The sequence below is a fragment of the Poeciliopsis prolifica genome, unplaced genomic scaffold, assembly GCF_027474105.1.
Source record: "Poeciliopsis prolifica strain line A6 unplaced genomic scaffold, Auburn_PproV2 SCAFFOLD011, whole genome shotgun sequence".
In the NCBI taxonomy this organism is placed as follows: domain Eukaryota; kingdom Metazoa; phylum Chordata; class Actinopteri; order Cyprinodontiformes; family Poeciliidae; genus Poeciliopsis; species Poeciliopsis prolifica.
In genome coordinates this window covers 11,627,759-11,643,436 of record NW_026562386.1, presented here as the reverse complement: position 1 = coordinate 11,643,436, position 15,678 = coordinate 11,627,759, and the positions used below count along the sequence as shown (strand labels likewise).

At 35.4% G+C, this 15,678-nt stretch overlaps 2 protein-coding genes across 4 annotated transcripts; one reads left to right on the top strand and one right to left on the bottom strand.

Annotated features, from left to right (window-relative positions):
- The first annotated feature begins 174 nt into the window (after positions 1-174).
- On the top strand, positions 175-5,073 carry LOC129364400 (transmembrane protein 138-like). Its single transcript, XM_055036992.1, has 5 exons — positions 175-282; positions 1,287-1,840; positions 1,977-2,148; positions 2,460-2,535; positions 4,197-5,073. Exons 2-5 carry the CDS (start codon positions 1,713-1,715, stop codon positions 4,307-4,309), a joined length of 489 nt encoding a protein of 162 aa, XP_054892967.1. The 5' UTR covers positions 175-282; positions 1,287-1,712; the 3' UTR covers positions 4,310-5,073.
- Positions 5,017-15,203, bottom strand: cfap70 (cilia and flagella associated protein 70). 3 transcript variants are annotated; one of them, XM_055036989.1, is made up of 26 exons: positions 15,049-15,203; positions 14,777-14,963; positions 14,578-14,673; positions 14,315-14,400; positions 13,734-13,925; positions 13,417-13,599; positions 13,147-13,241; positions 12,687-12,759; positions 12,405-12,542; positions 12,154-12,303; positions 11,950-12,039; positions 11,678-11,769; positions 10,710-10,770; positions 10,408-10,590; positions 10,137-10,268; positions 9,932-10,060; positions 9,689-9,822; positions 9,397-9,512; positions 8,423-8,626; positions 8,186-8,328; positions 7,762-7,914; positions 6,756-6,917; positions 6,507-6,596; positions 6,125-6,226; positions 5,582-5,629; positions 5,017-5,230 (listed from the first exon to the last, which is right to left on the bottom strand). In XM_055036989.1, the coding sequence occupies exons 1-26, from the start codon at positions 15,127-15,129 to the stop codon at positions 5,111-5,113; spliced, it is 3,240 nt and encodes a 1,079-aa protein (XP_054892964.1). In that variant the 5' UTR covers positions 15,130-15,203; the 3' UTR covers positions 5,017-5,110. The 3 variants fall into 3 exon arrangements, with proteins under 3 accessions (XP_054892964.1, XP_054892965.1, XP_054892966.1); XM_055036990.1 differs by having other exon boundaries at positions 11,950-12,036; XM_055036991.1 differs by lacking the exon at positions 5,582-5,629.
- Between the last annotated feature and the right edge of the window lie 475 nt (positions 15,204-15,678).

Below are 15,678 nucleotides of genomic sequence, written 5' to 3'. Positions count from 1 at the left end.
GCCTGATTGAGATCTAAAACAAGTCCAAATATTTTTAAATGGACAAAACCATAAAAACAGAAATTTAACATCATCTGCTGGTACATGGGTCTGTATAAAAAGAGTGTCCTGAAGCGCATGATGACACAAATCTCTTGCGTGTTTATTAGAGAGGTGAAAGGATAAAAGCTGCTCCAAGGACACAAGCTGTCAGTCTGCGCCACACTATGTTGTTTATGGCCACATGCGTCCCTCAGAGAGACACAAAGAACTTCAGCAACTGAGATTACCCCTCCACTAGAGGTTTGTATTTTGTTTTGCCATAATTTTTTTAGATGGTAGGATATTATATGTTCTATATACTGAAGGCATCAAAGAGATTTTAAATAAGGAGATGTCATAGAACAGTACTAAAAACTGCAGGCTGAGAGCATACTAACGATAGCTGCTTGCTTGGTTACATTGCTATTCTTTTGAGGTGAGTAATTCACGTAAGAGCAGCTACAATATTTTTCATTCAAAGGTGTATGTAAGAAGAGGTGTAAGACAACATTTCCAATTCTTCTTTAAAAATTTCTGATGTGCTGTTATGATCCGTCAAAAATGTAGATGCCTGTCGTTGCCTGCATGTGGTTAGTGTGCGGTTTTATGTGCAAAGAAGCCACTAATACCACTAACCTAAACTCTGAGTAGGCCAGCTTTCAAGAGTAAGTCGCCTTCTCCTCCATAGCCGAGTGTTTGGAAGTACCCCTAATCTTCCTCACACCTGCCATGCTATAAATACTGGGACCGTGAGAGGATCCAGCAGGTGTCACTGTAACAGGTCCATATTGATAACTTCATGAGAGGAAGCAAGGACCACGAATAACACTGAGAAACAGAAATATTAGTGAAGACAAGATTAGATTTCTCTTTAATCTACAAAATAACACCTTTGGGGTTTTTTTTAGTCCTGGAATAAATGAAGATAAAGCTGTTTTTTGACAATTAAAAAGTAATTTCAACAGAAAATTAGTCTATGGAGATAATTAACTTTATATTTAAAAACTGAATTAATTTCCACCTAGTTCTTGGTGTGGATGCTCCAAATGATGTCAATAATTGTTTTTCATTTAATTTAATGTCATAAACATATGTTGCATTTATTACATGTTTATTACATGTACAGATTCCTTTAAAGTCTAGCTTTCTTTCCTCAGTCTTTAAAAGCATGCAAAATGTAAAATATTCTAAATGTTTTTTGTAAGTTACAGCAGTTTAAAGGTGTAACAGCTTTAATTGAATTAATCTGTTGTTTCCTTCCACAGCACATCTGCCCTTTTTCCCTCGAGACAATGATGTCTCACCAGTTCTGATATGCAAGTCTGCAGATTGAACTGCACAGCTGCATCTGCGGGATTTGTTGCAGTCAAATGTAACATGTTGACATCTCTGAATGGTTGGCAGCTCATCTCCAAACCAAAACTTGCCTTCCTGTTTGAGAGTGCTTCTGTTTTTCCAAAATAAACTGAATTCAACCAAACAACATGGAATGAAGCAGTAATGTTATATCAAATGAACTTGATCTGCATTTGGGAGAGCAGGACCATTTGAATGCCTCACTGAGGCATCCAAACTGTCAAACCTGCCTCGTCCAGGTTGATGTTTCCCTGTGGTGGGATTGAGGGAGTGCTGCAGCCTTGGATCCACAGTGGAACCACAATCCACCTGGGCACCCAGCCTATGGGTCGGAGATGCTCCATGCCAGCAACTACTCCCTGGTGTTGTTGATTCAGCTCAGTTTGCTCTGTTTTGACCTGTTTGTCAACTCCTTCAGTGAACTGTTAAGGACCGAGCCCACAGTCCAGTTGGTGCTTTTCATGTGAGTCAAACTTTTTTAAGGTTTCAGCAGGGTAGCAGTAATAGTTAAACAGCTCCTTATATTGATACGAGAATGAGATCTTTGTCCTTGTTGTTTTCATGGCTGCCAGTTACATAAATATATTTCCTTCCCACAGCATGCAGGACATTTGCATCTTATTTAACCTGATCATCATTCTGCTGATGCTATTCAACACCTACGTGTTCCAGGTTGGCCTGGTTGCCATACTGCTGGAGCGATTTAGAGCCCTGATAATGCTCTCCGCTCTCTACTTGATCTTCAGTATCATACTCCATTCCTGGCTTATGGTAAAGACAAGAACAAATGAATACAACATAAAAACAAATACAAGTTTGATACATGTTTTCTTTTTGTTTTATCAAGAAAAACTTATGAAGAGATCCTGTATAAAAGATTACTTAGAACAAAAAAAAAAAAACCCATAAAGAGTAAAAAACAAATTTTTGATTTTGGGAAAAGAAAAGACTGTTGATTGTTTTAGCTTTCATTCAATTTCTTTTATTTGTTATGACTGATATGAGTGCAGCATGGCTTTACTTGTATTGCAGGTTAACTAAAGGAATGGCATTAATTATGTTTTCTTACACATTGATTTCAGAATCTGCGCTGGCTAAACACAAACCGATTTATCTGGACAGACGGTCTTCAGGTGCTGTTTGTGTTTCAAAGATCTGGTAAGATTATTTAAATTTTACATCTTAAAAATCATCCAAATAATTGGTTTGTCTTAGTATAATGTCAAATTGAAATTATAGTGCCTTGCAAAAAGTATTTGTTCTGCTTGAACATTTTCAAATGTTTTGATTTTGCAACCCAGTGTCTTCAAAGTGTCTTATACTTGCTTTGACAGAACAATGTAAGTGTAAAATTGTAAAGATGGAAACAAAGGTTAAATATATGTAATTTCATAATTTATTTATTCAGCTTATTTTACTCTGAAATTCCCGAGCAAAATCATCACCAAGAAAAAAATCACCAATTACAGCTCGCAAAACAAGAATTAAACTTATCATATGTTGTGTTGTGGTAAAAACACAACTTTAGATATATTTCTGAAGATGCCAAAGACATCAAATTCTCTCCACATGGTGGTATCAACTCAGACATTCACATGCAAAGAAATCAAACCAGAGTGTAATAAGGCAGTATTATAAAGAGGAAAAGTATTGAACATAAGAAGAAAAGAAGGCATAAAAAGGCAAAACAGTACATTACAAAACAGTCATGTAGATTTAACAGTCATGTAGTCATGTAGATTTAATTGAACAAGATAATATAATCTTGTTCAATCCCAAATGAAAAGAATTGAAACTAAAAAGAATGGATTTAAATCACATCAGAGCAATATGTGTGACTAGTTTCTTCATGCATGAGTTGTTTTTTCTGGCAGAAACAAAAGCTTTTGACTGAAGTATTAAATAAATTTCATAATTAATGTTTTTTTCCTATGTATTTTTTAAATTACACTTATGAACATCTATAGCTTGATTTCTTTGCATCCTTGGAATGTAGCTATTATTTCTGACATTGTGGGAATTTCATGCCAATTGCACCTTCAGAAAAATACTGGCATACAGAATTATTATGTATTCAGTCCCTATTGGACTGAAGCCCCTTGAAAGGCTGTTAACACCATTGTAAACTGCGTGATTGTGAGTGTGAATAAAAATACCAATAGGTATTTAGTTCCATATAACACAGTCGGAGTGTAACCTGTAAACCTTTGTGGATGCAAAGGCAAGAACCCCCCACTTGATGTCTTTGTGTTTGTTATGATGTGAATCACATTGAAATGCCTTGCTGTTGAAATGTTATATACAAATAAAATTTTATTGATTCATTGATTGATATTGTATTTGCTATATTTTGCAAAGGAAAATGTGACAAATCTTTGTTTTTTATAAAGTTGGTAGAGACATTCAAAAGTCTTCCAGTTATAATAATAGAGAAAGACTTATGGCAATAAGAGGGGGGGACTTTGTGCTGGTTTATTTCAGAGCTCCAAAAATACATATGAAATAATAAGTATGAACAATTTTAATATCATACAAGGCACTGTCCTTTAACATGAATAGAATAATTTATCCACCTTTTAAAATACAATTTACCTTATACAAATAAGAAAACATGGATGGTTTTGGATATTTTAAAGCATTCTTGTTTTTGACTCTACCCTTGTCTCTGGTAAAATTAACAATTCCAATCAAAGATTTAATATAGAATTATGCCTCTGATGATTACCAAAAAGTGCTCAAATTGGATCCTCGATGTGTTTAGAGAAGATTTATAGTAAGTATACTACATTCTTAACCTTGTTTGTTTTCCATCTGTGTAGCTTCTGTGTTGTACTACTACTTCTACAAGCGGACCGCAGAGTATCTGGGGGACCCTCGTCTCTATGAGGATTCACCATGGCTGAGAGAAGTGTTTGTTCGGTCAAGGCAGTGATCAGGAATGTACAGAGAGATACCAAAAGCCATGGCTCTAGTGGCACTGTGAAGAAATTACCCATGAATGACGGTAAAAAATTTTAACTCTGGCTGTTTTAATTCACCTTGATTTTAGGTTGAGAAAAAAATTACTTGGCATCCTTTTAGAACTTAGTAAATAACTAATTCACAAACTGGAAGAGAATACAAATGAAATGTATTTATTGAAACATGAGAAAATGTTCAACATGACAGCCCAAAAATATAATCCATTTGACATGTCCTTACTCTGGAGAATTGTGCCAAATTTTAAAGTATTTCAGGTATGTATTGAAATTGTAAAATGACTGACTAAACAGTGTAGAATTATGAATTATTTTGTAAAAATCACCATATTAAGTATATGTTACTTACACACAGAACACATCACAACTTAACTTTAAATGCTATTCTAATGTTTATGACCATGTAAAATCATATATTGCATTGTAATTTTCACATTTCATTTATACAACTTTGCAGAATTACAGAATCTCAGATGTACAAACCAGGTGACTGATTTTTGCAAAATACATTTCATTACACAATGCTACATGTTATTTTATGAAACTAAACTTTTTGATGCAGTCCTTTGAAAACAATTTAATAGTTTTATATGTATTTAAGACTATTTGTGCTGTTCTGAGTTAAATTTTTATGGCTTGATCAGCCCCCTTTTTGACACCTTCATTTGTTTTATTTCAAGACACAATAAAAATGAAATAAAATTTTATCTGAAATATATGTCTAATGCAATGCTGTCTTCATAAAATGTGTTTTGTTAAACTGTTTCAACCTCTGCTTGAGAACTTGCATTGAAGCACAATGCCAGTTTACTCATCCGAGTCTGATGCTTCGCCTCACTGATCTCTTCAATCAGAGATGAGTCCTGCAAGTCAAACTGTGAATCAAGAAAAAAAAAAACAGAAAGAATTTGAAACACTATTTTTTTTTGCATCTGCTACAAAAAATACTATGTAAATGCTCTGGGTAACTATGCTATGAAGGGAAACAGTTTCTGTGTAAATAAACACAAACTGCAAATTGGAAACACAAACTGACATAATGTTCATAAGTAAATAGATTAGAAAAGGACGTACTTTATTGATCCTCACAGGGAAATTTCTTAGTTGTTCTCAAGACTGTGTGGTGTGTTAGTGTGTGTCAGCAAATGTACTCATTAACATACTGAAATAGCTAATTGTAAGTCATTAAAAGCATTAACAGATCTTCATGAAAAAAACTCACTTACACAGATTGCATTTTTATAATATTCATCCCCCTCTTCTAGTCGCCCAGACTGAGAAAAAAGTAAAAGTATATGATTAATGCAGCTGTAGACAGTAAGGATTAGGGTAACATTTTCTTTTCAATTCAAACTATAATAGCGGAATAGAGAACATATGTACTGTATTTTTTTTGTCCTTTAGAATTACACTAATTTAACAGTTTTAAAGTCCGTCTCCAGCTTTACAACAAACCCCATCCACTATTTTGAATCATTTCTGACTTGTACTTCAGTGTCTATTTCATGCAAATACACCCTGTTTGTGTCTATTTGCGTGTTTTGTTTTTCCTCATCAATATTAAGTAAAATTTCTCCAGAAATAGATGCCAACATTGTGCTGCTGCAATACGTCTTACATGTTAGTGTAAGAAAATGTTTTTGCTAAGTACAAAAAAAAATAATAAGAAAATGAGTCCAAAAACTGGTATAGCCTGTCCTGCAAACCCCCCACAGAGGTAGGACCAGAACTGAAATTGATTGTGGGTTTAAGGCATAGTAATCACTCACCTTAAAGCTGATTAAAGACAGGTAAGCCCACACCTCTGCATTTGCTGAGTTCAAAAGAGTGGCCACCCCTAAAGCTTCCTCAGCAACACACAGCTCCCCCAACTACACAAAAACAATCAAAGACTTGAATTTTTTCAATGTCAACAAGACTCTTCCTTTCCTAGAAATAACAGTGTATGTCTGTTTGACAGAACACAAATAAAATGTTCCTAAATTGGGTGTTTATCTCCACTGTCACCAGCTCTTCTAAACAGAATCTAACATTTCATAATATATCATTTTAAACTTGTTCAATATAGAAAATCTTCATGAAACTAATTTAAAAGCTTAAGAAAATTTAACTAAAGGCACTTTTTCATTATTACCAATGTGAATTTTTTACCCTGTAGCAGGCTTTGGCGATGCCCAACCAGGTCAGGCACGATGGGGACTGCTCACATGCCTGCAGGAAGACTTCTTTGGCTTGTATAAACTGAAGAATAAATATCATAAACATAGAGTTAGTGACAAAAAAATAATATATTTTTTAAACATATTAAAAAAATATGCAAAACCTTTTCATTTCAGAGTTGTGGAGAGAAATGTAATCTTATATCTCACTTATAAGAAAATGAAATTACCGACATCTAACCTTTTCCTCAAGAATATAGATAGCTCCCAGGCGAAGAAGAACAATGTGAGTGCCTGAAGGTTGTTCTGGAAAGACCATGCTCCACTCATAACACTCCCGGGCTTCAGTAAATGCGCCTTGCAGGTAGTGGCAGTGACCTTTCAAGGCCCAGGCATCTGGGTTCTGATCATACCATGGACAATTATTTCAAGGTTAGCTGTAGATGTGTTTGTCTAAAACCTTGAAAACATTTGTGCTAGATTATGCCATAAAATAATGAATAAAATGTAAGAAGATAAGAAGAAAATTTAGAACCCTACAAATGCCATTTGCTGTAAAATAAGAAGGCAGAATCCATAGTTAAGGTCCCATTTTCCAACTTGCCAGTTTTTCTGAATGATGTTATTTTAAGTTTAAATTGAAATCTTAAGAAATCAAAATTAGAAAGGTCTAGATTACACTACTATTATGTTTATGGAAACACTGATTAACACCTTTCTATTCAAGAAATGGAGGCTTAAGTGTACATCTAAATGTACATTTCCACAAAAATAACTGCAGAACTGCAGTGATTTGTTGAAGGAGAATTCTTTTATTGCTTTAAAAGGGCAATGATATTACCAAACATATCTTGTAGCTGATCCAATCTTACAATTTCAGAGGTTTAAAGGTTTTTGCTGAGAACAACAAAGCAGTATAATTGAATTTTATAACTGGAGAAGAAACACTTTATGCACCAAAGGGTGATATTTCACCTTTTATTGAGCTCACACATTTCTAAACATGCTCCACTTTAAAAAGGAAATGGTTAAAAGGAACTTTTGAAGAATTGTGGTACATCTTGGACAGTTCAGGATTAAGCAACATCATATAAAACACTCTGATGTGTGCTTTATTTCTTAAGATTTATGTTAAATCTAAAATAAAAGAGAAGGAGTCACTAAATAGACTATTACAGAAATTACATGGAAAATACATGGCAGAGGTCTTTTTGTCTTAAATTGATAAAAAGGAAATGTGGCAGTACCTGACTTTTGTAAAACAATGCTTCTTTCAGGTTGTCAATAGCACTGCTGTAGTCACCTTTGAGTAGCTGTAACTGGGCTTGGCTATAATAGTAGGCAACAGTGTAACCTCCTTTAGAACCCAGCACCTCTTGGGACAAAGTGCATTCTGCCATCTACCAAAAGAGCACAGTTAGTTCTAAAACTATTTATTTCATCTTGTTGATTTTTACAGCTCAGAATTTGAGTATCCAAATGTTTATTTATTGAATGATACAGTGTTTGCAATATCAAACTATTTTTTGGACTTTCCATTATGTTTTATCACAACACAAACACTGTTTTACTGCTATGACCTAGAAAGGACAAATGATTTGACAGTATTTAAACAAAGTGTTCCCTCAAAGTGTGGGATCAAACACTGCTAAATCAAACAGGGTTGAATACCTGTAGGGCATTGTTCTGCAGCAAGAACTTCACTGTTTGTGTGAAAATGGAAGCGGTGAATTTAGTTGGCATTTTCCACATTCTGTCACTATGACATGACGACTCTCCGCTGTCATCCATGTCATGGTCTGGGTACTCAAGGTCTATCAGAAAAATACCATCAGTCTTAAATCCGCTGTCATGTGCGGCTTATATTTTACCTTGCACCTGGACGCTCACTCTGATGTTACAACTCACCGTGCTCAGCTGTTGGAGGTGGTGCAGGATTATCTGTCTCCTGTTCATCCTGTTGGGCCTTCACTTCCTCAGTGTTGTCCTCGCTTGGTTTAGTCTTGTCATCTACATTTGCCTTGTTTGCTTCCTCTTCCCCAAGAATCTTTTTGGCCTCTAGAAATGCTCTTTCAGGCAGTAAGGTTTCATTTAGACTTAAATGGATCAAACCTAGAAGGCAGATCCCAACATAAATGCAAAGTTACAATATGTACATTGTGTACATTACGCCTGCTTTTAATTATGATTTGTTAGAGGTAAAGTAAAAATGGATATAATTCTCTTAAGAATGACATTTGCACTAGACCTTTTTACTTTCTGGACTGTACACCTCAATGTTGCTGATTTTAAAATTTGTGCTTCAGTGTATTTTATTTGATCTGTTGTTTGCACCATTTCTGTAAACATTGTCATATAGAAATTGCAAGCATCTTCTGTTTAAGAATTGCTTAATTTAAAAACATAATTGTTGTAGAGTTCCCTCAACATTCTATATATCTAAATGTTTTATTTCAGTAGTATAATCTCACACTGAACATAAAAACTGCAATATTTGTATTAAAATGTCCAATATTTTGGCAAACAACCTGATGTATGTAGATCCTTAATGATATATAACAGTGATACAAAGGTCTGCCACTATTTTTTTACTTTAACCCGACAGTGCACTGATTAAAGACAATACATTTATCTCAATCAATGAGCAATTGTTCCTTTGTAAAGTTCAAATCTTTAGGAATTTATCACACAAACAAATAAAAACCTCTACCTTTCAGGCATCAGTGTAAGTATATAGATCTGAGCAAATGGATTTAAGAAAATAGCAGACACAAGCACAGTTCATTTAAATATTGTTGTAGATCACTAGACTTCACCCCATTGTGGAAAATATGTGCACCAATGGCCCCAACATTGGTGAGGAATCCTGATTGTAAACTGACCCATCAGTGTCCAGGCCTCCACACTGGGTTGTTCTAGGATGGTGGCTCGCTCCAAGAAGGTCAGAGCTTCATTGTAACGTTCAAACATTGCGGCCACAACCCCACACATCATCAGGCTGGATAAATAAGCAAAAACAGAAACAAACTATTCTACCAACTGTAGTTTTTTAAGACTTGATCATCAAAGAGAGAAACATTTATATATATTACTAACTATACAAACCTAACTAATTAAAACATAATTTTGCTTAGATGAATTCAAAATCTGCAGCATAAATGAAGCACTTCTAACCTGGGCTGGTGTGTTTGCTGGATGGATACAGCATCATAGTAACACTCTTTTGCTTTCATGTAGTCCCCGATCAACATGTACAGACTTCCCCACTCAAACTTGTACAAAGGTTCATCAGGGTGCCTCACCACCAACTGTCGGTAAAAAAACCCCACAGTTCCCAGTTAGTCTACCAGTCAGATTCATCTGCTTCCTTCACTGCTGTGTTTAAGATCTTAGATCCATTTTTTCCTGTTTTTGTACCTCTTGGTAGTACTGAGCCGCCTGTTGATAATTGCCTGTAAGTTGTGCCTCTTTAGCAAAATGTCTCAGCTGACTAGATTCCAACTTCATTTCATCAGTGCAGTCTTCTGCCACATCACTGGAATAAATCTGCAGAGGAGGTGAAGATAAAGATCATTAAAAAATCTAAACAATGTCCTTAAACAAATGATAGCGATGGTAATACCTTGTTGAGAGCCACATGCATTTCATCCACTAGGTAGACATAGAGCTTGCTGACAAATTCTTTAATCTCTTGAGGATCAGTGAGAGGTTTGGACCGCTGCATTTTGTCACGTACAATCTTTATCACTGCTTGCTATAAGCCATAAACACACAAATATATTTATTGAATTTGACGAATTAAGATCCCTTCACAAAAAGAACAAAACAAAAAAAACATTTTATTAATACATATATCATAGATTCAGCCAAAGAAATCATTTTAAACCTCTAACCTTGATCTGCTCCTTGAAGGTGAAGTATCTTCCAGAGACATTAAGACCTCCCATCACCTCAGCCAAAATTTGCTCTTTGCTAAGGCTTTCCTGCAACTTGCTATTTGCTCCAAATAATTCGGTAAACTGTGCAGAGACAGCAGCCACTGCATTTTCTACTTGGGTGTGGAAGTCCAGCACGGCCTACAAGAGCACACATCAGAGACAAGAAATCTGAGAGTGAGAAACCTTTCCTGACTGCAAGAGGCATATTTTTAGACATATTAGGCATATTTTTATTGAAATGCATCTGAGTTTCTCACCTTTTCTGCTCTGCTCGGACCAGGTGGACGTTTGGGTTTAGGGGGGATCAGTGCCTTCACCCTGCAGGATTTGGAAACACTTGTTTTAAATTCACATTCAGAAAGGAACAAAAAGAAAAACATAAGGAAGTAACCTGACATCTTACCAGATGTTTAAGGCCTGAATGATTATGTTAATTCAGAGAAGAACTCATTAGATTACACTAATGATCATCAAAGGTGTCATGATGGATGTTTTTTAATGTTTTGACTGTTGAACTAAAGCATAGTCTTTCAGTAATACCACTTGGACTTCTTTCTGTATTACACATTTGTTGAATCTTTATTTCCATGGTAACTGGATGAGCCATGACAGGTAAAAATTATTCCTCATGTGCAAATACACAGTTACAGCAGCTGTTTGAGTGATTATGATCTCTGCATATGTGTGAATAAACTGAGAGAGATGAGGGAAAGCGAACAGAAATAAATATATTACTATTACAGTAATTTTTTTATTGTCTCCATGTGGTGAATGAGTTTTTATTAAATTCTTGGGTTCATTTGTTCAAATGAATTGAAGTCATTATTATGTTTTTTGAAATATGGCACATCTTTTATTACTTCCATTTTTGAATACATAAAAGATGGTTTTCCAGACAACTTATGTATCTACTTGTGTGCTTCTATGTTTTGAGAAAACATATAAGCTAGCTTTTTTGACAAAAGAAAATTAAGAAAGTAAATAATAATAGCAAATTCTGAATCATCAAATAAATGTAGAATTTGTTTTTTCCTTTTGCAGAAATAAAATGTAAAAGTGACCCACATTATAACACAATAACTGTGACCATCTGAAAATCTTCTTAACCTTAGAAGTTTTTAAACTTTTCTTATTTAGTATGTGTTAAGGTGTAAAATTTTCACAAGAGATGAGGTTACTGACATGGGGATTAATTGCAGTGCCTAACTGTGTTAATGCATATTACCTTCGAGCCAATTCCTCAGGGGATGGTTTTGGTAGCAGTGGTCTATTCAAGGACATCTCAAAAATAACATATGTTCTGGCTTCCAAGTACATCTGTAAATGACAACAAAGGTAAAAGACTAAAGTAAAAATCCACAAAGCAAAAGTTCGAATGGGTCTCTGCTAGTCTACGTTGCAACTAAAATCAAAGTGTGTAGCACAGAATACTTAATAATAACATCATGTTTTTGTCAGTGCTACCAGAGAACCAAGCTGGCTTTATCAGAAACTTACATTTCCTTCTACATTGACTTTTGTCTCAGATTCAGATGCGCTATCGGGAGTTTCATCAGGTATGGTAGCCTTGGATGGAAGGACACTCTGCTGCCATATTGAAAAATATCACACTGTTACATGTACAAGAAAACATTTCTCATTGCAAATGTAAATTTAACTTTGCAGTGATAACTCATCCTTAAAAATCAGCACATTCCTCACCTTTTTAGACTGGTCCTTGACTCCCTTGCTGCTTGCTTCATAGCTCTTTGCTCCTTTTTTGGGAGTTGCTACTGCTAAGCTTGCTCGAGATTTGGCTAGGACAGTTGCTACTTTAGCCTGTTCCTTTAACACACTGGTTTTCCGCTTGGTCTATAAGTTTAAAATCAATACTAAGTTCATTTTAACAAGAAGTAAAAGAAGAAACCAGAAATAAATGTAAATATCTGTGTTTTTGACAATGTTTTTAAGACCTTGTTCAGAAGCTCACTCTCATAGAAAGGATGAACAGTGTATGCTCCTCTGATGCGAGAGACTCCAGGGAACAACAACCGCCCCATGTCAACAAATATCAAACCATGGAAGGGGATCTCCGGGTTCTCATCACCTAACTACAAACAGAGACAATTAAAACATTCATCTGCAGTTCAGCGGTAGCATGATTAACGGAACGGCTGCCACTTTGTTTTCCCCAAACAGTTATCTTTTTAGCAGTACTAAAATATCAGCAGCAAATGAGAAATGTTTTTTATTACCCTTGATAGTGGAACCGAAGTCCTCATTAATTCCATTGGCCACAGTCGGCTCTCTGTAATTTTTTCTTTCAATCTACAAATATAATCAAAATACAATTTTCAGTAGTTTGAGTCTAATTTTTTAAAATGTTGACATTTTAAAATTTATCTCAATTTTTAAAAAATGTATCTCAACCTAAAGAAGGATATTCCAGTGGGCTTGTTTCAGAATATAAGACATTAATTTCTTAATTTGTTCACAATGTAGCACTATTTTTTTCTCCATTTGAATCATGGAGCAAAACTCACTGTTTTCTAGAAACTGAATTTTGTGAAAAACCTAAGTTTACTTGAGTTTTGGGGGAGATTATCTCTTTTGTTCTTAAGAACAAATGTATTAGAATTTTATATCAATTAAGGGTTGAAATGCCTCATTAAAGACTTTAACTTTGCAAAAACAAAAGTTGAATGTCCAGCTGACCTGGAAGCGCCACTGGCATCCAGGAAGCATCGAATCTCTGTGTCCCAGCTCACTCTGTTCTTTGTAATCTCTGCTTCATCACGGAATAGCAGGTCCTGCATGAACATTCAGGTCTTCAAATTTCCTTGTGTGTTCAAATCTTACTCTGATAGCAATAGCTAAGTTTGTTTCTACAATTGTTTAAAGGTACTATTAGATGAAAATTCAAGTAAAGAGTGTTATTTCAAGTCAACATCTTTGGTCTCACGTGGAACTTGTGCTTGTTGTTACCTCGTAATCATTAAGCTCTCCATCCTCATGATCGATGGGCTCTGGCTGGCAAAATGACCCAGGTAAAAACTGATTCCCTGGTACCAATAAAGTCTGAAGGGGCCTCCTTTTCCGACGGCCTTTGCCCTCCCTCTGCCCCCCTGGCTTCAGATGGCCTTCAGAAAACATTAGTACTTGATCATGCTAAGACACAGAGAGAGGGAAATATTTCCATATTTTCAAATTTATCATCACAGAAACATATGGACTTGTCATTCTCTACATTTTTAATGGAATAGTTGTAACACAATGTATTAGGATACAAAAGTAGAACTCACTTCTGCAGTTAGTGGAATCTCCAGGGCAGCTAAGTATGAAAAGGGGCTGTGACCTGAGCCAGTCGGCACCGTCCATGTGTCAGGCAGTGAATACGCTGTTTCCAAAGTTACCTTCATGATGATACAGGTTGATAATTCGGCTTCAGTGAGCAGAGGTTCCGACACGCTGACATAAACATCCAGGGTTGGTTGCTAAATGGGGTAAAATGATGCAGCAAACCACTGTTTAGAATTTATAGACATATTTATAAAGTAAAATATGATTGAATTCATATTCTGAGATTTGAAGTCCACCCTAAACAAAATATTTAACAACACTTTATCAAATACTGAAGACAAACAACACTACTCAAGTCATGACGTACAATACATATAAAAAGAAGAATATAAAAAATCTATTGAATAAACAATTTGTATTTTTGCTTAAATAAATGTGGGACAATGTAAAGATTGAATGTCTTAGTGGCATAATGCATGTTATCTGCTGAAATCAAAACACTATCCAGTGTTAATAAACTGCAAACAGGTCCAAAGTTTCTGTGTTCATCATGAACAGTATAAGTGTTGAATGAGTAACTAACCTTACGGGTGATTCCCGGCCGAGATTCTTTAATCCCAGGATTGACCAATGGATTGATTGGAACTGTACTAAAAAAGCTGCACTGACCTGAAGGACAACAGAAAGTCATTAAATCCTTGGAAGTTGTCCCTCCTCATTCTTCAAAATCAGTTTTTGTTTATTCCTTTTATTTATTTCTGTTTATTCCACCTACATCTGCTTCTCTTTACTCTTTCGACATACCAGAGCAGAAAAATGTGTAATTTCTTAGAGGAGAAACTGTACCTTGCACTAGTGGAAATAAGTCCACCACAGCTTGGCCCAGTACCGCTGTTTTCACGTCACCTTTTTTCCCCTCATGCAGGATCTCCACTAGTGTAACTGATCACAAAATACAGAACTATTGCACTTGTGATTTAACAAAAAACGAAGTAAACACTACTAATGATGACATTAGCTGTTATATTTGATACATTAAGCTTACATGTGACTGGCTTTTGGAGAATGTCACTGAAAGACTGGGCGTCATTTGGTGGATTAAAGCTGCAGGTAAAGTCGTAATCAATAGTGTGTTTCACAGGGTTGGCCTGTTTCTTTCCTGACTCCCCCAGGTTCATTTCTTCAATCGAAACCTGCAGGAAACTCAGAAAACTGTCCCCCTTCTTCCCTTGCTGAAAACGAAACCAACATATCGCATTTAGGAATATTCCTGCCATTGGGACAGTCGGACGTTTAATCAACATTCAACAAACTTACTATGTTACGTCCACATTTTGCAGTTATCTGTATCGACACATTTGTTTTTATCGTCTCTTCAGATGTGCATACTGTTGACATTTTTAACGGAGATAAAGTTAACAAGCTAGCGCTTTCAGTTAAGTTCTAACGCAGGCCTAAGAAAACGTGTCCATGGCAACAGTGATTCAGCCAATGGTGGGTTCAAAGAGCCTCGGTTATCACGAGGCGAAAATCACAAAGTATGAAAGTAGACTACAACAGTTTACAAAGTCGTTAACAGCAAATAATTTTACTGATCATCTTGGGGCAATGGTACGTCTTCCTCAAATAAAAAGACAAAAAGGGACAGTTGTATTTTTTTTTCAATGTAGAGAAAAAGTATTAGTAAATCTACTTTTACTACTTTTACAAAAAGCTAAAAGGAGTTTTGCCATCTTAGATTTTGTAATTAAGTAAACGTGTCAGCAGGTGTCACTGTTTCTCAATTTGACTAAATGCAAAAAGCATTGCCGCATATATTTCCCTCAAATGAATAAAATAAAATATTTTGAGCATTTGCATACAATTAGTTGACTTTAAGTGTCTTAGTAAATTGCAGTGATTTATTGTATAATTCAAAACAACACCAAAATAAACAAACAAACAAAC